We start from the raw sequence: 25,431 nt of genomic DNA, 5'->3' as shown, positions 1-25,431 counted from the left end.
GAGATTTAGCTAGCATAATATGTAAGACATCAGACCCAAAGTGTCTTTAAGAATACAGCTTGAGGCTAGCTAATCAATCATTTAGGTATCTAAAGATAATCATCAAGTACAGAGATGCAGCTATTTGGTTTTCCTGCAGGGCTGGGCTTGGTACAAACAAGAGGAAAAAAAAAAAAAAGGACTGAAAGTGAGATTGAAATCTCTTAACTAGCTAGCCTTCAAAAAGATATCATATCCAGTTTCATTCTGACAATAACATCTAAAAAAAGGAAGAGCTCGATTGTAAACAGATGCAAAATATAAAACACAGTTACTATTTACTTGTCTTGCCTTCACTGTTTACACAACTAGCAGATTTCCTTCTAAAATATTTACCTTGCTAGAACTATCAGTCTTCTCCAAGTAAAAAGCAAGAATAAAATCAGCTTGCAAAAGTAATTTGTGCAACAGTTTTGTGATGGCCAGAATTCTTTTTGATGTGTAAAGCACAGAAAGACTTTAAAGTCCAAGTGACAAATTCAATCAAAGGCACTGTCCTTCAGAAGTAGGATCTAAAGCAGCGTAACACAATTAAGTATTTACACTGGAAGCTATGTATATACCACTTCTGGCAGCAAAAAAGATTGTGAAAATCAACCACAAGGGTTCTTAAACTGATCTGTTCATTACTGGTTGCTCAGCAGGGACTTACTAGTCAGGTTATTAAAAACCTGCTGAAATACACCAAATAAATACTTTCCTAGGATCATTTTTCCTCATATGTAACTGCTCTAGGTGTGTGCATGTTTTAAAACAGGGAGACACTAGCGGAACATGATTAAAAGGCCACGTGTACTGTGGAAGAGATCCATCACATCGAGGCCAGCCGTTCACACCCAGAGGATCTCTCCAAAGCTTACTCGGGAGGATACTGCAATTTCTGCCAGGGTGTGTGTCGCATCTCAGCCATTCTTCAGTAACTCCCTCTTTTAGGATGCTCTGTAACTAACACCAACTTTACCTGAGTAGTTCTGCATAGCATCTGCAAAGAAATGTTATTCTTAGACTCTGCTGCCCCTTTCCTCCATTACCAAAGCGCACGAGGTAGGGACTATAAGTAATAAGGACAAATGGCCAATCTATATATTACTATAAGTAATAAGGACAATGGCCCTCCCAGAAAATCTAATCCTTTGATGGACCCAGAGCTGACAGAAGGAGAGAGAGAGAGGAAACACACTGCTAAGAAACTGAAAGGAAGTTTTTATGGTTTACTATGTAAATGTTAATTTATATAAAGAGGGTATTATCTGGCAGCTAAGTGCATTCAGTTAAACTACCTTTAGAGAAAATTGCTCATAGAAAAATCGATCCAAAGGAATTCTTTGCTGTCTCTAAGCTGGAAGCCAGAGCTTCCAGCTCAACAGGAATCGAAAAATTACTATATATGATTAAGATTTAATTGTCTTTTAAATACATAGGAAATATCCTCTCAAAATTTTTAGAGATGCATTGAGACAAGTAAAGCATACCTTACCAATTCTAGATTTTAAGCCTTTTCCATAAAAGAAGAGGACTATCCACAATAACAGCATTAGAATCAGCCTATAATAAATTCAGTAAATTTAGTCTCCGTTGCCTATTAAACGTAACATTCATATATACAATATATTAAGGGAATTCTTTCTAAATTAGACTTATTTGCACATAATAAGCACAAGTTTCTCAATGCTGACATTTAATCGAGTTGAATTTCTTAAGTGTGAGAAGGGTGGAGAGCAGACAAAAATATTAAGAGATACACAGCGCCTTGCAACTAGAGAGCTACATCTCCGAGTTCTGCTGTAGTGCAATAACAGGCTAGAGCAGGAAAAAAAAAAAGAGCAATTAGAAAATGTGGTTTAGCTATCATTAATCTGCATCAAAGGAATATAATGATGCACATTGTGTGCCTTTCAAATTATTCTCTATTATGGGTTTCAGAACAGAAGTTGAGAAATCTCTTTGACAAACTAGTCCCTTATTAAAAATCAAAGGGAAGTGCTTTGGTACCATCTGTGCAACATTAGAGCCTTCACTGAAGAATGATTATTTTGCAAGTTAAGTATTCAACACGGGGGGGAAAAAGGGAGAAATTCCAGCTATTCAAAAACTCATCTTTAGCTATTATGAAAAATGTCATAGCATACATGAAATGCAATGTAATCTGTTACAACAGGAGTTCAACATCTTTCCCTCCACATCAGTTAAGTGTGAAACTAAACTATAGTACTATAAAGGCTAATCAAAAGTTAATCTCTCCTACTGTCCACCAGCATCAACATGAGCTCAGGAAGCTTTGATCAACACCTGCAAGGTCTAGCTCTGTATCAGAAGAGGGGAGGAAGGCTTGCTGTTTGACTGTGTTAGAGTGAAGCAGATTATGTTACAAAGAATAAGGTAAAATCATCTATAAATGATTGTTGTGAAAATTTACGACAATCTCTTCTTTTTAAAAGTCTGCTGAAGTATTTAGAAATTCACTTTCAAAGTCATCACTGTAAATCAACTTTCTTCATCTCCAGTATACGATATACACTATGTACTAACTGCCCGCCTATGAAGCCTATCATCCCATCAACTCCAATTCTCAAGATGTCTTGGACTCTGCAACATTAGAGCTAAAGATTTTGATGTCCAGATATCTCACCTACAAAAGCTGCCAGCCAGATAGCTTCCCATTACCCTTGTAAAAATACAACACTAGGCAGTGAAAAGGTCAGACAGCTCTCCTCACCTTGCCACAGACTAAGGATATAACATCTCTAACAAGTGAATTAATTGTAAGACTCAGCATTTACTACCTATAGTTTGCATTGTCTAGCCAGTTTCAGGTTCATTGTTTGCCAATTCTCCTTCAGTTGCCCTGGTACTATTCTGTAGTGTCATTTGCCATGCTTCCCTTTAATTTAGAAGGAAGCATTAGCTGGTTTGTGCAGTCTTCCCTGAATTACTTGCTGCTGCTGAGAACACACATGCTGTTCGGTAAAAACCTATTCTCCTATATCTACTGTGGAACCTTGGCGCACAGGGATTTTTACACTTCAAATATTCAAAATGTGAGTTTAACCTTATCCTTTTCAGTCACAGAAGTTCTGTGCTTTTTTTAAGGACAACACACACCACTTACTGCGTTCACTAGGTCTTTCGTAGATTAAAAAACAGGTAGTACGATGCATTTGCATTAGAAACTTCAATGTGAACAAGGATCTCAAACAGAAGCCTTGAGACAAGCCACAATTGTCTCAAAACAAGGCATATAAAACAAATACACAAAAGGGATAAACCCCAAATATATGGAAAGATTCCCTCTTCAACTGCTTCTCTTCCTTTCCTCTACAGAAAGATTGATTTTTTTGGTCTGTTTCCTTTACCGGAACATAAAATACAATTTCTGACCTTCTAACAAAAAAGAAAAGAAAATATTGTTAACAGGTACGTGGCAGAATTACAGTGCTATAAGAACATGAAAGCAACTCCTTAACAAGAGAGGCCCTGGTTCTCCAAGCTCAAACATATTTCACTTTGTGGACGTTAAATTCAAGATATACATCTATGGGAGGTATCACATTTGCCAGAGATGAATGACAAAACATCCTAAAGCACTTGTTCTCAAAATCTCAAAAGCTACAGCATCCCATGATTTGCCATAGTAGAACACATAATTAGCTATTGTCAGAGGTGTGCTCATTTACTTATGTATCCAAACCATTCCTGACAGCGAACTATCACCAACTCTGGAGGTTTTTTCCCCCTTAACCTCAGTATGAAACATCCTTAGTACAGGTCAAAGGCTACAAGTGATGGAAAGTAAGCTCCCACATCAGTTCACAACTTTAGCTCAACTAAAACGCTCTCGTAAACTTCAATTTTGGGTCTGCTTTTAAGCTAGAACAAGGAACAATAAAAAGAACCTCAGTTTGTTCTGTGGTTTAACCATGCAAACCTTATTTGAGAAGAGCTATAGGAGTAAATGCATTATGCAACTTCTAGTACAGTGAAACAGACCAATTTGTAAGACTTGATCCATCTGTAAGAGTTCTCTAAAACATCTAAACAGTATCAATACTACCATATTGTATTTTGAATGCTTTATTTATAGAATCACAAATAGTTCCTCTCAGAGATGCTCCCCCAACTATGTTTTTAAAAGCCTTCATGACTTAAAACATTTCCCTGAAATCCTATTTAAGCTATCATCTACATTTTCTATGCTCCAGAAGATTTAATCACCATAGGATTTTGTATCTATATAAAATGTATTCCTTTACAATTGGACATAAGCTTCCAGTCTCCTCACTTCAATGTATTTTCATGTCAATAAAGAGCTATCCCATAAATAAACACAAAGGTGCCAATGGGATTAGACTTAAAAAAAGAATCTTTAATTTAGACAAACATATTAGGGAGCAACAGTGAAGGAAGAATTACCTTTTCTGTATCTGACAGCTAAACGAATGTTTTCTAAAACTTGGTATTACATAAAACGCTCCTCTCTGGGCTTGCAGAAGAGACATACATTCACCTACACTCATTTCACTTCGTTTTTTTTCCTACTTTGACAATCAGTCTAAAATTTGATAGAAAGATGAATTCCCCGAGTACGATCTCTGCAATCTTCTAGCACAGTCAGCAATGACAAAATTCCCTTGTAGCAGACTAGCTGATTGTTAGGGACCAGAAAATAGATGAGTTAAGACTTGCCTCCTTCCGCTATTAGGCAAGGAACACAGTTTTTTTCCATGTGCAAAAACCCTAAACTGAAAGTTATTGGGACAGCATGCAGGTTTCTGTGCACAAATACACAAGAGGCAAGAGAATATATGCATTAATCCTTTAAGAGGGCCCCTTCTAAAGCCTACACTGCAGAACATTACACATTTGTGCTCCCATAAGAGCACAAGATACAACAACTCGTGCCCCGGGTTTGTGCAACTAACTGCCACGTGACTTGGGAATCTATTCCACTTTCATCTAATTTTGGAAGATAGATTCTGATGAATTATGGACTACCCCGCTCATGCAGATTTCTTAGTAAAACAGATTCAAAGAACGAGCAATCCATACAGACAGTTCTCTTCAAATCAAATTTTCCAAACATGATTCAGAACAGCCTTTCAGAATCTTAAGCAGGTCTGCACTGCTCATTCTCTACAAAGCATGTGAAATGAACTGGAGCAGTCTGGATTCAACGGCTGTCAGAGACCCAGGTTTGCTCTTACCTGTGGTGTCCGCACCCAGTAGATGCCGCAGTTTGCCGCAAAGCTGAATCATGTTATCTAGTTGCCGGTTAATCTGCACATCTTGCACCCAGGCTGGCATGTGGCACACCGGGCATTCTGTGCCAACACAGTCACCCACACAAGATCTGAAAGTCAAATGTAAAAATCCATTACCCAGCATAAGTTATCTACCTTACTCACTATCAAGCTTTTCACAGCCAAACGCTCCAGCAAGAGCCTCTTATTTTAGTATTGACAAGCCACCATTGTAAAGCCCACACGAGTTAGCCACAAACACAGGAGAGGACATATTTATCTTGGCAAGTGACAAGCCATAATGAAGCAAGGTGAGCCCAGAGCCTTGTCAGGACACTGCCATGAAAGACATGGTATCTTGTGACTCCCACAGACTCGCAAGCTGATCCAAGTTGTCAAGGTATGCTAAAGCTCCATTGCTGTTTGTCTCCAGATAACAATTAGGTTCAAACAGGTAAAATTTCTTTTACACTTCAGCTAAAGATAGGGCTATTCTTCTGTGGCTCTAATTTTTAAACATGACAGAAAGCCAACCTACCTTAAAACTCTCATTTCCACTTTTTCCTACTTAAAATTTTCTTGATATTGTGAAGTTTCACCTGTCTGAACACTTCTCTATCAGAACTCCCATGAGGAGCTGCAGGTATTCAGAGTATTCCATCACATTTCTCTTTCAGAGCATTTATGTCAGGAGATGATCAAGGTGGGGTAGGCAGGGGAAGAGATTTACTTAGTAAAGGCCATTTAACACTTGTAGCTTCTTAGTAATTCTGCTTTCCCCGTATGAGCCTAAAATCTTTTATTTGTTTGATTAGTCCAACAAGTCCTTATGATTTGCCACCTGAACTGCAACATTCAAGGGCCATTGTTACTTCTCAATTCTAATCTATCCTATTAAAAATACATTATAACTTCACATACTCAAGACTGAACTCATTTCAAGACTCTCTGCTACCTTACCACCACGTAGCACACACAATTCTAGCCAAAAGTATAAAATGAAATGTGAGCAGATCATGTCAAACTTTCAGAGGAACAGAATGCAAGTAATAGTAAAAGGCACTGCTACCTGGAGAGGAAGATCAGAGTTTATATATCTAGACTCTAAACATACAGTCAGCTTGGAAGCCGAGTCATACACCCCCAAACTAGCAGAATTATTGGTTAGCAGTACCAGAAGTGTAACTACCACCACTTTCCTTAAGAGGAGAGTTATTTTCAGATCTGTTCTCTGTACTGGCATCTCTCCCTCAAACACCACACAAGTATCCTGCCTTCAGTTAATTCCAAGGTGGGAAATTTGGTATGTAAAAATTGCTGCTAGATGCATTTTGTGCTTTAAGCAGCCTGCTCTGAGTGGGTAAAGGACCTTGTGGTTGAGATACTGCTACGATCGGGAGACTGAAGTACAATTCTTGGCTCTGACATATTCTAGACAACACTGACAAATCACTTGGAGCAAAGATAAGAGCTGACCAGGTCTCATTCTCTAGGAAGGCTGGCCTCAGGTCTCCCACGTCTGTAAAAGGTAGCGCAAAGGAAATGCAGAATGACTTTTATACCACGACATTTCCTAATTACTTCTAGCTGTTGGGTTTTTACAGTCATTATCCATTAACTATAACTAACTTAGTAGAGTTACTCAGACAAAACTGCAGAAACGGACCTTAATAAATATCCCTGCCATAATAAAACCTATGCTGAGGGAGAACCAGTTACATTATGTGACCCGATTATTGCAGTTCATTAGTTTCACATATTTCACTTCAAATATCAGAAGCCAGCTGTGGCTGTTCGCCCCACTCCTTCCCAGGTATATTAATAAATATCTGTCTTTAGCAAAGACTCAGAAGCAGTTCATGTCAGAATACTGCAAATTCAATTCATGCCCTACCAAATTTGCTTGTAAACAAGTTAATCTAAAATTCCTTAGTTTTATTTAAAAAAATAGCCGCTATCCAAGATTCGGTCATCAAAGGACACATTAAATTGATGATTAAAATTTCAGGCACATAAAGGAGGAAAGATCAGCTATAACAATAATTTGGATAACAGCAAATAAACTCTTTTTCTGGAGTAAGAAATAGCTGCTAATGAATGCTTAAGACTCCTATTGGCTATTCTTTCCAGCCTCATCAACGCAAACTGCATCATCTTCTGATTTCTTGAAAGTTTTTCTTAAAAATAGAAATACTTCAAAGAAACAGTAGATGTTTGAAATCTATCACTGAGAATATACTGAGGTTATGCAAAATAAAACCACAAGGCTTTAGATGCCCGACAACTAAACAATTACGTTTATTAAGCCATCCTTATGCTCCCCTTCAGCAATTCACACTACATCTGAGAAAAAACATTTTATAAGATAGATATGAGCATATTTATAAATAACTTGCACAAGCTTCTGGGGGTTATTTTACCAAGTAGTCTGGGGACAGGTAGTACAAATGGAACAAGTAACAAAAAATTTGTTTCAGACGGTAGAATCTTCTACAGCAATTAATGGCCAAAGCTGGGAAAGAAACTACATGTCTGGATAAAAATAAATTATTTGTACATCTTTTAATACATCCATACTGGATTGAAGAGACGCTGAGGGCGTCTGTCCCATAATCAGTTACTTCGTAAAAAGCAAGGAAACCTTTCGCTAGTATTTAAACCTTCAACACTTTCATCTCGCATTAGAAAGGTGCCGCTGAAGACAAGGAGTAAATACACAGCCATTACAGAGAGAGAGAGAGTTTTCCTCCACTTTTATTAACATAGTGACTACAGTATTAACAATAGGCAAAGCTGAATATCTAGACTGGCTTATGAGTAGAAGTTAGAAAGTGTCTACCCTCTCCACTGCAACAAGCATAGGATTTTAGTAGACAACTCACATATGTGCTGTGCAGAGAAACTATTTAAGATATATGACTGACCTTTTAACCCCCAGTATTTGCATTTGGGTGCCATGAAGAGCAGTGACATACAGGACAGCCAGAAGGTTCCACCACCTTCCCCAAATGAGGTTCTGGGGCAGGAACATTTCAGACTCTGCCTGTACCAACAACGCAGTGAGTTCTGCTAAGACAGGCCAAGTAACTACCACCTCCTCAGACCTGCCTCATTAGCAGGATGTTTCTAACTTAATCTGAACATTTTAAAAAAACTGAGTTATTTGACAAACTATAAGCAGAGGTACCGATGCTATCCCAATGCACTCAGATGGACGGGAATACAGGAACAGCTACAATAGCAGATCTGAAGGAGCAAAGCCGTTAGCAGAGCAGAAGGCTGAAGCAATGACAAGCAGCACCGGAGCGAAGGCCCCTTGGAAACAGGGAGCAGCGTTCCAGGATGCTCTCTTCTGTTGGTTTTGAAGGGAGGAAGAGGAAGGAGTTGGAGAAAACAGTAAGGACTGGTAGCTGTTTTCTTCCCCTACCCCACCATGAGCGGGCACACCCCCCATCAGACCGAGGGACCCCTTTACACCCCAAACCAGGACTGACAAAGCCGGCCCTTCACTCTAGCGAGCCAGACACCCACCCCAGAGCAGCGAGCCAGACCCACTGGGGTCCAGCAGCTCCCGCTTTCCTCTCCCGGGCCAGAAAGCACCACCGGCGCCCACCTCCCTAAGGCGCCCGCCCTTTCTCCAAAGCACGGCACCGAGGAGGGCGGGGGCCTCGGGGCGCCCTTCCAGGCACCGGCGGCCCGGGGAGGGAGGCGGGGCGGCCGAGCCCGGCGCTCCGCGGTACTTACAGGCAGAAGACGTGCTCGCACTGCCCCAGGGACACGGGCTGCCGCAGGACGCCGGCGCTGTGGGCAGAGGAAAGAGAAATGCGGCAGTATTAACACACGAGGCCCTAAGGGCACAGCGGCGGCTCCGCTCGCCCTAACGACCGCCCCGACCAACGGCCGTAACGGCTGAGGTGGAGAGGGGAAGGGGGGACAGGGGGAACACCCGTTACCAGCGGGAGCAGCTCAGCGCCCTCTCCAGCCGCTCCAGCGCGGCATGGGTGCGGGCCCAGGGGGGGCCGGGCGGCGCCACGGTAGCGGCGGTGAGGGGCTGGCCGCCCGAGGCCGGCCTGTTACCCGAACGGCCGCGCAACACCTCCCGCATCGCTCGCCGCCGGTACCGCTCCAAATTGCCCGCCCGCCACCACTGCGCAGGCACCCGTCCGCCACCGCGCATGCGCACCCGGAAGAACCGCGCTCACCGCCCCCGGGCAGCCGCGCTTCCCGCGCTTGGAGGGCGGGGCGGGGCCAGAGGGGAGGGGCCGCGCGGAAAAGGGCGGGGCCATCATGAGGGGCGGGCTGAGGATAACGGCGGGCTGGCTGGCAGTCAGCCTGCAATTAAGGCTTGAAATACCTCAGTAGCATTCAAATGGATCAAATACCCAAACCCGATGCGTCTATATACATCTTCCGATACCTGTCTATAATGAACATGTCTAATGCACCCAAACAAGGTCTGAAACAGGCAGGTGGGCGCAGCGTCGCAGTGCTGAGGGCCTCCACCTCACACCCAGCGCATAGCCCAGGCGGGGCGCCCACCCCGTGCCGATCCCTTTCTGCCCTGACTTTGCAAATTTAATTTTCTTCCCTCTCTTCTACGCATTCATCAGCTTCAGTCTGACAAAGATACTTCACCGGTCACCGTTACTTTGGATTTCAAGAGTGGTTTTTTCCTCAGTCTGTGCATCCAGCAGCACCTCAGGGTTCAGCCCAATCTCCCACTTTTTACAGATTTCTGTAAATCTGAGGTGGTACCTCCATAGACGCAGCCCCCACCTTCCCCATACAGTGTAATTACTGAAGCACATAAAGCCGTTATAGCAGGAATTTATCACTTTCAGGTAGAAATACTCCTGGCCAAATAAAAGATAGAACAGGAATGCCAGGAGCGATTTATAACAGGCTTACTGACATTTCGCATCGAAAAGCTCTGCTGGTGAATAAGCATCAAGCCATAAATCTCAGAGCAAACATGATTAAAGCGTGCGAGTTATTCTTTGAGGGAACTTCATCATAAAAGGACGTAGCGGCGCAAAGCCGCAAAATTTGGATGGCAACAGTCGTAGAAAACAGCTGTCAGAGCGGTGTCCCAGCAGCCCGTCTGAAATTTCGGCGGCATTTCTCATCCTGTTTGCTTCCTGCGGGTGGATGGTTTCCCCTCGTCCCTGCTCATCAGGTGAAATAAAAGCAGCAAAATGTCGGCTACTGCCGCTCAGCCGAGCGATGGCAGCCTGGCGGGAGGGGCGAATTGGTGGTGGCAACAGGGCATTTTCCACAGCTCTTACCTCATCTAGAGAGAAGGACTTCTTCTCAGATGAGCGTTAAATTGGGGCTGAAAACATTCCTTAATAAGTTATCCTGGTTTTCCAAGAAGACAAGGGCAAGCTGAAGTGTCACAGGGTGAAATACTGTCACACTGATTTGACTGGTGGCGTATTCAGCCTTTATTAAATCAGCGTCGCCGTATCTCCTAACAGGCTTGATCCCAGCAAACACCTTGGCTTTCTCTGTCTTCGTGATAACTCTTGATCTATATCATGAGAAAGGAAACTGTGGAGGGTCCGAAGGGTTCAACCTGTCCTTTGCAGGTGACTGTCCTTGCAGAATCAGGGACTGAGCCCCGAGGGAGAGGGGTGGATGTCGGTGTCCCCGTCCACACACGTCTCGGTTTCACCGGCGCAGAGAAGAAGGCTGTTTGTTGTTATCCACAGCACAGTAACTGCATCTGTGCGCTTGGATCCAGCTGTGAAAAGTGTGGTTGGATCTCTGTGACAGCCTGTTGTTTGCCGGTGCTCAGGAACACCCCCGCTGTGTTAATAACGCTGAGCAGTGTCCCCTTTGCTAACGGCCTGTCATCCCCGGCGGTGGGGATCGGCAGGCCCTCTGCCGCAGAGGGAAGCGGCTCTGGGGAAAGAATCAACAGCCTCGGAGGTGAGCGTGGAAGTGAAACAAAAACCAAACACAAACCGCACTGTGTTAAGAGACGTGCGTAGGTGTCGGATGCTCCGGGGCGGCAGGCAGGCTCGGGCCTGTTTCTGGCAGTGGCTGACTGTGGTGAGCTGCTTCACAGCTCGGCGTCCTCATCTTGGGGGAGGAAAGGGGCAGGGAGAAGTGCCCTGGGCCCTGTCCTGCCCAAAGGAGAGCTTGTCCCCAAGCCCAGAGAGGTTGGGGACCATTTCATCTCTCCCATGGTGTCTCTTCCCATCCTGCATGCAGGTGCCAGAACATCTTTATGCAGGAGAGGGGTGACAGCAAGGGACACAGCTGGACAGGGCATCCTCGGTCCCTTCCCTGGGCTGCAGGGGATAGAGCTGGGACAGGGACCTGCTCCATCACACCGCCAAAACCAGGATATACTCACAAAATATGTGAGTTAATGGCTTTAAACTAAAAGAGGGTAGATTTAGTTTAGCTATTAGGAAGAAATTCTTCCCTGTGTGGGTGGTGAGGCACTGGCACAGGTTGCCCAGAGAAGCTGTGGATGTCCCATCCCTGGCAGTGTTCAAGGCCAGGCTGGATGGGGCTTTGGGTAACCTGAGCTAGTGGAGGGTGTCCCTGCCCATGGAAGGGGGTTGGAACTAGATGGGCTTTGAGGTCCCTTCCAACCCAGGCCATTCCATGATTCTGTGATTCTATGAATAAGATAAAACAGTCATTTGTCCCTTAAATGTGAACAGTTGACAGATGCAAACTTAATGTCCTACCCTCTCTTACTTGGCCATTGTACGCTCGTCCTGTGCTTCAGAAAATCAGCGCCCGGCATGTGCTGGTGCAGCAGGGTTAGGGGAAAATGGCAAAAGGCCTTCCTGCCGAGATGAAACTTTAACGCAATTTGAAGCATTCACCGCAGGTTGCAAACAACACTTGATCCATAGATCTCTTGAGTAAACCTGGCATTTATGTTCGCAAAATATGAGACGCCGATATATACTGTATAGGACAATAAAACAGATAAGTACCTCGTCTTCCTTTCCTCCGGCTGAAATATGTTTAGTGTCCCTCTCAATAAATCCACGTGTGCGCACGTAGTCTCCATTGTGCAGAGACATTATGTACGAATTTACAAACATTTACAACTAAGTTAAACTGAAGCAAAGCACTGCCCTGGGCAGCCAGCATCTAACAAACACTTGTGTTTGAGAAAGATGTAAAAGTCACGAGTGATTCATTCTCCCTAATTTTATAAAGGTTAAGGAGTTGGCGCTCTTTGAAATCTAAGAAACATCTTCCTCTGCATTGAATTACTACAACCAATTGGACATTCAGAAGCAAAAAAAATGATGCAGAGAACAGGGAGAAGCGAGAAATATATCTCTAAATTTGGTTTATGCAGTATTTAAAGTACAAGTAAAGCCATTCCAGGCAGTATAAGGCCCACACACTTTAAAATAAATTTGTTGCATGACAGAAAGCCAGTAAAACGGTTTCAGCAGTGGTGTGATATAGTGCAACAGTCGCGTTCAATACGCGCATGAATCAGCTGCTCCATACCCTGCCGAGGCAACGATCATCTTCGCCATGCTAAACTGATAATGGGATTTTCAAACAATGTGGGGTTTCGGAGCAAAACCCGCACTGAAGGATGGTGCTCGGCTTCCCCGCTGATGAGGAAGGTAAAAAATCCTCGTCTACCTCCTGCTTCATTTCAAAGCGTTGCCCGTTTGGTAAAGACCCTTTTAAGTAAATACACCGGTACCTGATATTTTATTCATTAGCGAAGGTCCCCAGCTGTTTTTCAATAAATATACAAATATTACCTGATTCATCATGTAACGGGAAGGAGTGTGCAGAGGGAGGCAGTTCCCTCAAGTCTTACAAGTCAGTTGTTCTCCCGGGGGTTAGAAGAGCCAAAGCATCTGCAAAGAGGGGTCCCTCTCCTCTCATCCACACAAATACCAGGCACGGCCCAAAACCACCACACCCTGCCAGGAAAGGGTGCTAAGCTTTGACGTGCTGCGCGCCCACAGCAAGTGACAGGATGGATCTGCTTCCGCAGAAGACTGAAAAAAAAATTAGAGGAAGAGCAGCCTCACGCTTTGAATTCCCTCTTTCCCCAAACGTCTGAATCAAAGCATTTAACAGGCTTAGTTTGCTCCTCAGGCCGCCACTCTGGGGAAAATTCTGTTGCGCGCCCAAAGCCCTGCAAGCTCACCGTGGTCTTGGAGGCATCGTGGGCTGCGGCAGCAACTTGAAAGACACGGGGCCGCTAAGATCATTCGGTGCGGTAATTGGTTAGGGCCATTGGACTAGCGAGTTTTAAGATTTCAAATATTGAGTGATTTGATCCCCAAAAGGAAATAATAATAATAATAATAATAATAAAAGAAGCCTATTACGCTTTCAGACTAAGCAGCACAGTCAGCATTGCATTACACGGCATTAAATTATTAGTCGAGTCTCGATAGCAGGAACATCTGCTGGTGTTAGACACGGCATTTTTAATTAAAGGCAGCAGCAGAGAAGCCTGTGGTTCATCGGTTCTGCTTTCACCATACGAATTGCTAAATCTAAAGGGCACTTGTACAAAGGATTTGGTCAGAGCACGTGCTCTGGACCCCAAGCTGCAGAAGCGCAAGTGGAAAAGCAGCCGAGGTGACAGGTAATTTACACCTGCATCCGCTGGGCCCGTTTTACTCTCAGAGTGAGAGCTTTCTGTGAATCCCCAGCTGGGTCAAAACTGCAGGGGATTTTACAAAATTGAGATTCCTTTCTGGGGTGGGAGAAGAGGGTTTTCTGACACAAAGGCAAGTAACAGAGAAAAGCAAAGTGGGAGGAAGCTCTGTGCCTAGCCATGCAGCTGGGGATCATGTGCACACCTTTGCTTCAGCAGCTGCTGGTGCTCCCCTGCTCCCAGGGCTCCCCACCAGTGCGGTGGTGCACGAATGGATGGCACAGACCCTCCATATCAAATGGTGCTCCCTGGGAGTTTTAAAGGAATAAAGGTTTGAAGAGGGAATAATTTGTGCCCTCGCACAGCTGCCCACCCAGACCCCTGGCTCTATGCAGGTCAAGCAGGACCAAAAATCACCATCAGACCTGGGTCGGGGATTTGAGCATGGCTGGAAGATGCCCAAAGGCCCCGGCAGCGTGGATACATCCCAGAAATACCTGTGTGGATAGAGCCAACCAAAAAAAACCTTCTTGCCTTCTTCCACCTACCACCACCCCAAGGCAGTCCCACAAGCCTGGGTCATCTCTATGCAGTCTCCTTTGATGGGACCCAGCATTTCTGTAATAAAATCTGAATTTTTAATATGTCTGCACAATGCCAGGTCCTAACTCAACTCAGCGGGCAGGCAGAGATGAGGAGCAGAGAAAAGCTCTCGTATCGGGGTATGGATGGCAGAAACGTCAGGCCCCACGGATGCGCACGGCTGCCTTCCCTTTGGAGCGGAGGGGGCCAGGATTTCCCTCGACGAGCCCCGCAGATGGTGTTTGTTTGCTCAGCCACGATAAAAAAAGGAAAATATTTGGTGCAATCTGCTAGCAGGCAGAGGCAGACATATGGTTGGTGCGACGCAAGCCTGGATGCTCGGGAAAACACAGTCAAAGCTTTGCAGCGGCTTTTAGATGTTGGATTGCCCTTGAGTTGAGCGGGATACAAGTCCACCTTTGAAGAAGTCGGGTGCGGGTTTTGTACAGTGGCTGCTATAGCTTAAACCCTCTTATTATTAACCCCATTCTATTTAGTCCTATTATATTGTCCCTATTGTACTACAGTTATTATAATTAACCCCATTTTAATTAATGCAAGCCTCAGCTCTGGCTCAATGCTTGGAGAAATTCTCCCTGGTTCAATGTCTGTTCATCTGGCATGCACAAAACACAGGTTAAAAGTGACGGAGGCAATTAAAGGCAATTGCTTGCGTGTTCGGACACGGCAGAGTCAAGGTGCGGGTGCAGCATCGCTTTCGTTCTCTTTACCTGTGAATTATGAGCCTGATGTTAAATGTATCATTGCAGCATCAAGCCTGAAAGAAATCTTTGGGCCACTCCAAAACATAAAATTGTTTTTATTTCCCTTTTCGTTAAATTTTAAAAATCCAAGCCGTAATTCTTCTGATTCATTTCCCAAATATCAAGGCCCATTTCTTACTTGGGACTAGCCCCCAGCTAAGGCAGCGCTGGTGACATTAAAGGTTTCAGCGAGGTTTCTTGGCTGTGCCGAGGGGGCGATGAGGGCAGCGGACCAGAGCTGCGATGAGGCTGTGACGTGAGCCATGATGCAACTCTGAACCCATTTGGGGTCTCCGCATCCATCCGGTCCCAAGTGAAAATGCTGAGGGCAGCGTGTGGTCCACTGTAAATACTGCTTTTTTGGGTCTTGTGGGTTGTTTGGGTTTCTTTAAATGGAGAAAGCAAGAACATTTCCTTTCCATCAAGGTGCCTTTGTCAGGATTTAATTTCCTTTTTCCCTGTATGTGTCCTTTTGAAGACATACAGCCGAGTGTCCCTTTGAAGTTCTCGCTTTTAAATTTACCTTTTGGTTGCCATGTGCTCCACGAGGTCGGTCAGGGATCTCCATGCTGTCAGTCAGGGCTCAGCACCGCCGGTTTCATCAGCATATAACTGATTACCGGGACTGCAGGCGCTGGGCTTGTTTCAGGGAGAAATTTGTCATGACTTGTTAACAACAAACCTGCCACACTTTGAAGAATTAAAGTTATTTCGGGGGAGGCGGGGGCGAGTGGGGCGACAGGTTGAGTAGACCCTCGGTTGTGTCCAAGCACCAAGACGGGGATCCCTTTGGGGCAAAGCTCCATCCCCACGGAATTCAGACACACTCTGTGAGGAGGGATGGGGCCACCTGTCCCGTCCTGGCATGAGCTCCACACCCAGAACACCACGTATGGTTATACTGGTGCCTCTGCCGGCCTTGCTCGGGTGCATGAGTGGCTCAGCCCCACCTCCTAGTGTGAGTAAAGTCAAATCAGAAGGAAAAAAAAAAAAAGCAGCAAGGAGTATAGCTGGCATTTCTGGAGAATATAAAATGCGTGGGTTAAGTTCCCTTAATTTAAAGTAAAATGCTTCTTCCCTGCTACGCTTTCCTTCCACAGGCAGGAGCAGAGGGCTCTAGTATCCCACAAAAACCATGCCTCATGCTTTTTAAATGTAAAAAACAGAGCTGAGCTGCAAATGAAAAAAACCCGTGGGGTTGCTATGCCGATACATGGGTGCCGTGCAGTACCTGGGAAACCCCTGCGCAGGGGCTGGAGGCAGGGCTGGGGGGCGGTGAGGAGCGCTGCCCCTCCGAAACATGTCGGAGACCTCCTGGTCTTGCTTTATCCCTAGGTGCCGAGTTATTTTTAAATAGGTAAGGATATTCTTTTTTTCTATACTAATCCATACTAAATCCAAATTAACATGATAGCAGTTCCTGATGATTTATGTTGTTATAATAAATAACAGCAACCGCGTGCCGCTTAGCTGATGATTAATGATCCTTATTTACAGTGTGTTCAGCTCAGGTCTGCAGTTTACACTTGCAAACATCAAAGGAGAGTTCAGCTTTCCTTTTCTTCTGTATTTTGAGGCCACATCGTAAATCCTGTATGAGCAGCCTTGACGGCTGCATTTTAATCTACAAATAGGATTGCTATAAACTGCCAGAAGAAACGCTGATCTGACCTGAGAGCCGTGGGGGCTGCTTCCCTTTGGCCTGGGGGGCACAGCCGGCTTCCCCAGACTCCGCAGGGAGCAATGCCAAATCTGTGGCAGCAGCCAGCACCATCACACGCCCTCCCCTCCGAATTATCAGGGTCCATCACTCGAACGTACCTCCCTGTAAGGACCAACCCCTGTTTTCGTGCTCTGATTTTTCTATAATCCCCCCTCTCGGTTCCCTTTTGAGGCAAGCGAGATGGTTTGTGAGCTCCTCTGCAGAGTGAGGCTGATGAGTAATACAGAAACTTATCTCTCCCGTTTAACTTAGCGTGAGAAGCGGTGGGGTATTGTGCAAAGGGGCACTATATTAACGTGTCAGCTAGGAGCTGATTTCAAGCACTGGAATAACCATGCGTAGCAACTATGTGTGGAACAAACTGTCCCATCCCGTGATGGCTGTGGCTGAGCCATTTCCAACATCTCCATCCCTGCAGGCATCTGGGGTCCACTGTAGGGACCTTTGAAGTTTTGGGCTTTTTGGTTTGTTTATGGGTTTTGGTGGGCTTTTTCTTTTGAAAACACCATTTTCCAGTTTAAAAATAATCTCGATGGAAAACCAGGTCACAAGCAGCCTCCCCGAACACAGGCTTGTACCTTAGGTGTGCATATACTGCCCATTTTTCAGCCCCAAACCTCCCAGTGAAGGTCCCCATTACTGCAACTCCATGGTATTCCCTAATCCTGCCCAATTTCACAAATCCCAGTTTATAACCCAACCCTGAGGAACAAGAAGCTCCGTTTAACCCAGCGAACCTCAGACAGACAACCAGGGCGGTTTATAACAACTGTACAAGCTTTGCCTTTGCTGCCATCCACCAATGCGTGGCAAAGAGCTGTTTACGGGGGGAAAAAAAAAAAAAAAAAAAAAAAGCTGCTTGCTGAGCCTATAATGAGTTTGGTCAAACGCTGACGATGTAGAGAGCAGGTTAAAGCAGAGGCCTCGCTGCCCATGCGAGGGAGGAATCCTGTACAGCCGCTCCAGTGCGTTCATGCAGAGGGTTATCGCAGCGTGAAGCACCAGCCTGTGGGTAAATGCTCCCTTTGCGGCGCTGCACTCCCCAGAGAAGCTTTAATAATTTCTAGGGAGGCTCTGAAGGCTAATTAAAAAAAATGAATAAAGAAGTCAGCCCGAGCAATCGCTCTCCTCCTCTTCCATGGCAAGCTTTGAGCTGCCCTTGTCTGGCTGATCAGCTGCGGCTCTGATTTCCCAGGTTTCTGAAGCAGAACGGATTCAGCAGCATCGCAGCCTGCTTTGCGGTGATGGATGGGAATGATTATAATTGTTAATCTGATTAAGCCTATGGTCTCAAGTTTTGCTTGTCTTAGTGACATTGAGAGTACTGAAAGAAACGCTTGAGGAGGAGCATATGAAGATGTATGAAGCACGTGCTTCTGTGTGCCTATCAGTAGTGATCTTAGGGCACAATCTGGTGCAAGGTGTCGTGATTTTACATTAAAATTGGATCCCTAGGTTATCAACACAGACCAGCCCTCGGGCTCGGTGGTACAATGGGCAAAGAGGCATCTCCTTCAGCTTTGCTTTCTCTCTTTGACAGGATTTTAAATAGGAATTTTGGGGGAGCAAGATGCGGTCCCCCAGCCTGCTGCAGTCCAGGACAGCCTGACTATAGGCTTCAACAAGGACTTCACCTCAGGCTCCTAGCCAAGAACTGCACTCCTGACTTGCACCCGCTGCATCTGGTGGTGTTATGCTCAAAAGTAGAGGTAGAAAAGTATTTTGAGTTCCTGAACCTCACATAACTCCCCAGAGACGGCTGAGGAACACCGAGAAGCACTCTGGTGTTACTAGCATTTCGTAATGTTTGCATTGTTAATTTTTTAATGAGTTTTCTTATCAAAGTCAACCCAAATGTTCTAGCTTTCACAGCTCCTGGGAGCAGAGGATGTTCAGTCACTGCAAGAGGGAAAGCCCTATGCACCAAAAAGTGTAAAAATATCTCTTACCTCTCAGAACCACCTGGATCTTAATTGCTTTCCAGCAATCATTTGTTAGAGAAAATGGCAGTTAAAAAGCTGAAAATGGTCTCTGTGTTTCTCCCCTGCCTTGCTCCTGGGGCTGGCTGAAGATAAATAGGAGGCAGCCCTTTGGGTTAGGTTACCCAGCTCAGGCAAGAGCCCCAGCTCAGCCTGGGAGCTTCTCCAGGCTCCTGCTGCAGCCACCCCGAAGAGAGAGGGGGGGATCTTTGAGAAGGTGATTCAGGGCTCTTTCTGTCGAGCTCCATGCTTTGTGATCCATCCCGAAGCAGATCTCTCCACAGAGACTTCCCACCGCCAGCCCTTGGAAAAAACCCTCAGGGCAGAGGAGCTCACAGCTGGGGCTGACACCCCGAAAGCAGCGGGTGCCCCGTGCAAGCGGTCACCCTGCTCCTAGGCCGTGCTGAGCCACCCCAGTAGAGGAGCAGACCACCGCTTGGTGATGTAAACCCACGCGTCACTTCTCTGGAGCCCTCGCGGATGTGGGTCACCAGGCAGACTTCAGCTCTGCGCTGATGGTCCTCTCAGCACGTGTCTATTTGAAACTGCACTGGTGTAATTAACGGTACTCTACTAATTGGATGTGCAACCCTAAGGGACCTCCTTTAATTGCATTTCAATCTGGTTGGTATCATTTTAACTTAAATTCATTGCTGTCTTGCACAGGAATAACCCAATTGGGTCTGGTTATGGAGAGGCGTTTCATCCTGCTTCCTCATCCCCATCGCACAGATGCGCTTCAATTTGGTCGGCTCTGGCTGTGAGCGAGCCACCGCACATTAAAGCGGAGGGCTGTGTAAAACCCCTTTAGCTGGTAACTAGGACAGAGAGAGTAGAGGGCTGAGAGTTCACCTTGACCTGCTAACGGAGGTAAAAACCTCAATTATTACCCTGTTTTCCCTTGGAATTTATCTTGTATGTGTTACCATAAATTCTGTCGTGCCCTCAAGATGCATTCTTTTGTTTCTTTCTTTGAAGTCCATGAAGACCTGAGCTCTTTGTAGGAGATGCTTCATTTCTGCCCAACACCCTTGTCTGTAGTGAAAGACCTGCTGCTTAAAATTCAAGAGCCTCCATTAAACTGGAGGCTGGGGCAGATGAGTAGATTGTTGCTTTGAGCCTTAAAGCTTGTGAGCGCACAGCCATTTATTTCTCTTATCTCCCAGCACGGGGCCCTCAGAACTGCTCTCCCTGGCAATGGCCTAGTTCCAAAAGTCTCTTCGAGCAGTGATTAGCAATGAAGTGGGGGGCTGCACCCCCCAGGAGCCAAGAGGCGCCTGCTTTCCAGCTTTGCTTGCTCACAAGCACAAGCTCTGTCTGTCCTTCGCCCTGGGCTGAATGCGGCCGCCGGCACTCCCCCCTGTTTTGGCACATGCCAGCTTTCTGCTGTTGCGGGATTGAACCGTGACGCGGGTCAGGCCCCATCCCAAAACACCGATACCCCTTGGGGTGGCCTTGTGCAGCTCCCCTCCACGCTGCAGTTATTTTGGGGGGACCTGCTCCGGCTCGTGCTCCCTATGCTGCTCTGAGCAGGGGCTGCACCCCAGCGCCGCGGGGCTCATCCTCCTCCCTCATTACCAGCACTGCGTATGCGAGTAGCGTGAGGAGTAGAGCCAACAGTAAGTTAGCGCTGGCTGTGTCCCATACTAATGTTGTTCTTACTATTTCAGTGCCATCTTCCTTATTTCCACCCTCTCCCTGAACAACTAAATTAATTAGAGTGATTTTTTTTTTTTTATTTAAATACTGTTGTGGAATAATAATTCTGGTGAATTCATTTTTTTGTCGTTCCCCACTGCTGCTTTTCTCTGTTGTGCTCTTTTTTAATACACTGTTGATATTTTGTTATAGCTATGCAAGATCACAGCTGTTGTCTGCAAAAAAAAAAAAAAAAAGAGTAAAATCACGCTATGTGCTGTTGCCATCCAACAACAATTTTTCTTCCTCCACCAGCTCACAAAAAACCCCTTCCCTTATTAAATGCAGAAGCATTTTCTTTGGCTTGTAAAGAGCCAAAAAACCTCAGAGCAGCTTCAGTGAAGCTGCAGCAATGTAAGGAAGCCGAAGCCCCCACGACAGGCTGGGGCTCCATCCTGAGGCTGTTCTGAGGTTGGATCCTGCAAATCCTGTATCCCGGGAGCGACTCCGGGCAGGCAGCAGGTCTGCGGGCATCACCCGCTCCTGGCGCTTTACTAGTCACCGAGTTACGTGTACCTAGATGCATTCATTTGACCTATAAACATGTTTTCTGATCTGACCCAGGAACAAAACCACTCCTGCGGTTCTAGTGAAAGGACAAAAGAAATAAAAAAATCCAATTAGACCCTGAATTTATATTTACGGTAGTGAGGGCTGAGAAAACCATCGCTTAACGTCGGCCCTTCTGGACAGCCCGGCTGCTGCCAGACCTTTTCTGACCCTGCAAGTTCAGCCCTCGGTGCCATTTGCACGGAGACCGAAGCTAAGCAAGGATCAGGCCGGAGAAGCGCCGCACTCTCATCAGCAGAGCAAAGCGATAAATGAAGGAGGGCCAGGACGGAGATTTGAATTGTTGTCTCCAAGTCCACAGCTCCAATTACAAACCTGATTTGAATCAGTCTCACAATCCACATAACCAATTATGAAATTCCTCCTTGTCTCTCCGGCCCCGGACTTGTATAGTGATTGCACTGCGCGTACCTTGTGTCTGTAATATTTTAGAGCATTTTTAAATTAAGCTCAGTTGAGGCCCGTGCAGTTCTAATTAACACATACAGGCTGCGTGATCGCTCCGGCAGGGCGCTGTTGCTCCCTGTTGCCTCAAACAAGGGTTATTAGGGTGGCTCAAGCGAGATGGCATTAAAGCAGTGAGATGAAAAGCTTGTTTTCCCCCCGGACCACAGCATTCATCTCCCACTCCTGGAGAGGTGATGTGTGGAGGTACGCAGAGCGCTCCTCCGTCCTTTCCAGGTACACCAGGGTCAATGTTTTCAGTGATCTTACCTCCCCGCTCGGACCAAAGGACCAAGCTTGTTGGCTGCCTGGCTTTTTATTTTTTTATTGAAAGCAGAGTCCTGTAAAGCAAAAATTTCTGAGGGGATTCAGAGAGGGCTGACACCAGGGAGTCACCCGCTAGTACACAGGCACGGATAGTATTAGCTTCCACATTTATGGCCCCGGAATCAAGCCTGGGGTGCGTCCTACCTCCGAAAGGGACAGGTTGAATCGGTGAGGCTCTGCAGGGATACTCATGACATGGCACAAAAGGTAATTCAGCCCCTGGTGAGGTTATATACAACCTCCTTGCCAGATGCTTCAACCCCCTAAACAGTTGTAACTGCTTCTCCACAGGTTTCAATTAAATTCCCCTAAGTACGTAAACTTTGGCTTGTTTGGACCGATACCTACAGACTTGATTGCAGTAGCAGATGTTTTATTTTTACCTGCAAGTGAAAACGGGGAGCGTATATCATGGCCGTGACACACTGTGCATGAAGCAGATGTTTCTATTAATGCCAGAATTGGGTGGAAATTCAAAGGATGCTTTTTGCCTTTTTTTTTGAACACTCTATTTTACCCAATTAAACTGCAACTTGCTGAAGTATTCCAATGAATCACTTCCTTTTTTTTTTTTTTTTTTTTTGATTAGTAGGCTCTAAAGGGACAAAAGAATAGCTTTGTATCAGTCTCCCTCAATTAAATGTAAAGTACATCTGGACAGAGCCTGAAGATCCATCTTTCACTGGCAGTTGCAAAGCCATCGACATAATAAAATAATACTCTGATTGGTATTACAAGGCTGCATTTAAATCATTGGCATTCATGCTCCGAGTCCTTTGCAGGGAGCACAAGCCCTCCATTAGAGAAAAGCTTAATTTTATACTGTGATCTGTATAAGATATGCAATGAAAATGAGAAAAAAAGAGCTTTTGCAGAGCTGGAGACATAATAATAGAAGCTACAATGAATGTCTGGGCAGCTTTTTCAGTTACTTATAAACCGCAGGTGTCAAATGCATTCTGGAAAGAAGCTGAATTCCAGTTTTAATTACAGTCAGCAGGTTGAGGCATAATTCAGGGCTCGATAAAACCTTCAATCCATAACAAAACTCCTCCTGCTATCAGCAAGAAGTTTACACCACGATGAAGGAGAAAACACAACCTCCTCGCAGTAGCTAAACCCCGAACTTCAGCATCCCAGCGTAAAATCCCGAACACCCTTGATATTTAAAGTACCTATTCCTTGCGTGAGTGTCTCAGCAAGCCTTAGCATCAAATGGGAACTGAACTAGTAAAACTCCTCTGATGACCAGGGTGAGAAAGATGTGTCACTGCAGCTTTCATCAAAAGTTTCCCTTGGCTCAAATTAGCTTTGGGGGGAGGGAAAAAAAAGGGAAAAAAACCCCCACCCAACCCCCCTTTGGCTGGAATTGTGTGTGTGAACCCAAAACCCATGCCGTATGGGGCTGCTCAAGTATGACCCAGCTTTATCGGCAATCTCTTTTACCAGCAACCTTAAGTTTAATGAGCTCAAAGACCTGAAGTTAACGATGTGATGAATAGCACCACGTTACATCAATGCCCTGACCCCAAAGCGAGACTTTGCGGCCTTATGCCGATACATACAATAAAGAGCAACATTAAACTATTCTACCTATTCATGATTCTGGGGGGAAAAGCAGGATGTGCCTGCTGCTGCGCTGAACTCGGGTACTGGGGGGCTGCTGCTCAAAGGTAGGCAGTCCTCTCATTTAAAGCCCGCAGGCAGAGTCTTTGAAGGAGCAGCTAATTATGCCTTATTCCGTGGGAAAACACAGCTCTGGAGTTCCAGGGGCAGCCACCGCTCAGGCATTGAGGAGGAGGAAGATCCAAAAGGGAAGCCGAGAGACAGAGCCGCCTGGGAGATGGAGGTTTTCTGAGCAAGGGAGACGCTCGTTGCTCTTACTCTGGTCAGGGGAACGCCCTATGAAGCAAACGTCGTCTGAGTCAGAGGGTTCAACCAATGTACCTGCCTCGTACCGTTATTCTGCTGTCCCGAAGAAGCCCTGAACACCAGCCAAATGGACAAGGGGGCTGGTTGGTGGAATGATCTTCCACTGGGTACCAAGAGCCAGGAGCTGCCTGGGACTGGAGGACTTACTCGAGGAATTACATGGAGGTGGAATAAAATACAGGAACAAACCAAAACCACTGGGAGCGCTGACTTTTAAAATCATTATATTTGTACTGACATCACCCACACATACAGATAAGCTTTATGTCATTACCCACCATGGCCCCCACCAACGGCATATGTGACTCTCTGTACGTAACACCTACATCCTCACAACGCCCCTGTGAGGTCGGGCAAGGCCGTGAACCCTGGCTCACCAGTGGGCAACCTGGCAAAACCCAGTGACTTTCTCAGGGTCACCCAGAAAGTCTGTTGCTGAGCAAGGAGTGGAGCGTGGGCTTTCAGAGAGGGCAGCCATGAGGTGGCTTTTTTGTCAAACACCCCGCGGTGCCAGTGATAGCTCCTCTGCCCCATCGCGGCCGTTTCTGCTGGAAGCAAATGGCCATGAGCAGCATGTGATATCAACTAAGCCCTCACAGGCATTGAAGTGATCATAAAACAAGAACTGGGGGGGGGAACAAAAAAAAAAAAAAAGAACCTGTGGAAAGATCAATCTGATTTGTAACCAAATGCCAGTCTTAAATGCCTACCACATTCCTAGTAACAAAGTAAGTGCATATAAAAAAAAAGTACTTTAAGAAAATGGGACTTTTTATCCCTACCACCCCTCAATCACAGAAAACAGGGTTGGAAGAACCCCGAGGGGTCATCAGGTCTTTTCCCCAGGTTCTACGATCCCCTGTGGTTGGGTCCCTTCAATAGATGGAGCTGATGGTGCTGTCTTGGCTGCTCGTGTCAGAGCTGTCCAGTGTCACATCAGGACCTGCATCCACGCCGTCAGGATCTGCTTGATCTTTAGCAAAGTTGATGAAAACCTAGAAGTTTAAAGGAAAACATTCAGTACGTGACAGCATAAATAATTTATAATATGAATGAATATAAAAAAAGGAATGGCTGTTCACTTGACTGTGAGCCTGGAGAGAGTGCTCAGGAATGGATTCACGCTGGATTTGAGAATTGCAAATGTTGAGCTTCTGCGGGCTAATGTAAATAAATGGATGCACACTCCTGTACCTCGACACCCGGGATGCAAAGGTACAATCCTGTACAAAACCTAATTGTCCTGCAGCTCGTGTTTCAAAAGTGCTAGCAAGGTAATACCCGTGTGGTAGCTCGTTTTGATCACAGTGTAATACAGCTGTATTATTACTTTATAAACCCATCTGTCTATATATAATTGACATCCGTGCACACACAACTGCATCTTATATAGATAGGTATATATATAAAAACACACGTAACAGTCTTTGTTTGAACAGGATCTAATGAATACATAAAATATTCTTACTAGAACACGACCTGCAATCACATTTGCATATACACAAATCCAAGCTGTCCTCCCACA

At 45.6% G+C, this 25,431-nt stretch overlaps 2 protein-coding genes across 2 annotated transcripts in view; both read right to left on the bottom strand.

Annotated features, from left to right (window-relative positions):
• BARD1 (BRCA1 associated RING domain 1) overlaps nucleotides 1-9,473 on the bottom strand; it is a 45,820-nt gene extending 36,347 nt beyond the window's left edge. Inside the window, exons 1-3 of the mRNA XM_075756015.1 lie at nucleotides 9,230-9,473; nucleotides 9,021-9,077; nucleotides 5,241-5,386 (exon numbers count right to left, since the gene is read on the bottom strand). Coding sequence (XP_075612130.1) covers nucleotides 5,241-5,386; nucleotides 9,021-9,077; nucleotides 9,230-9,453 — 427 coding nt within the window. The 5' untranslated portion in view covers nucleotides 9,454-9,473. The remainder of the gene's footprint in view (nucleotides 1-5,240; nucleotides 5,387-9,020; nucleotides 9,078-9,229) is intronic.
• A 14,642-nt stretch (nucleotides 9,474-24,115) lies between these two features.
• Nucleotides 24,116-25,431, bottom strand: part of ABCA12 (ATP binding cassette subfamily A member 12) — a 65,570-nt gene continuing 64,254 nt past the window's right edge. The window contains exon 52 of the mRNA XM_075755784.1: nucleotides 24,116-24,901. Coding sequence (XP_075611899.1) covers nucleotides 24,782-24,901 — 120 coding nt within the window. The 3' untranslated portion in view covers nucleotides 24,116-24,781. The remainder of the gene's footprint in view (nucleotides 24,902-25,431) is intronic.

Source organism: Balearica regulorum, chromosome 6 (assembly GCF_011004875.1).
Source record: "Balearica regulorum gibbericeps isolate bBalReg1 chromosome 6, bBalReg1.pri, whole genome shotgun sequence".
Lineage (NCBI taxonomy): Eukaryota > Metazoa > Chordata > Aves > Gruiformes > Gruidae > Balearica > Balearica regulorum.
Note: the sequence above shows the minus strand (reverse complement) of the source record. Positions and strands in the feature narration are given on the sequence as shown.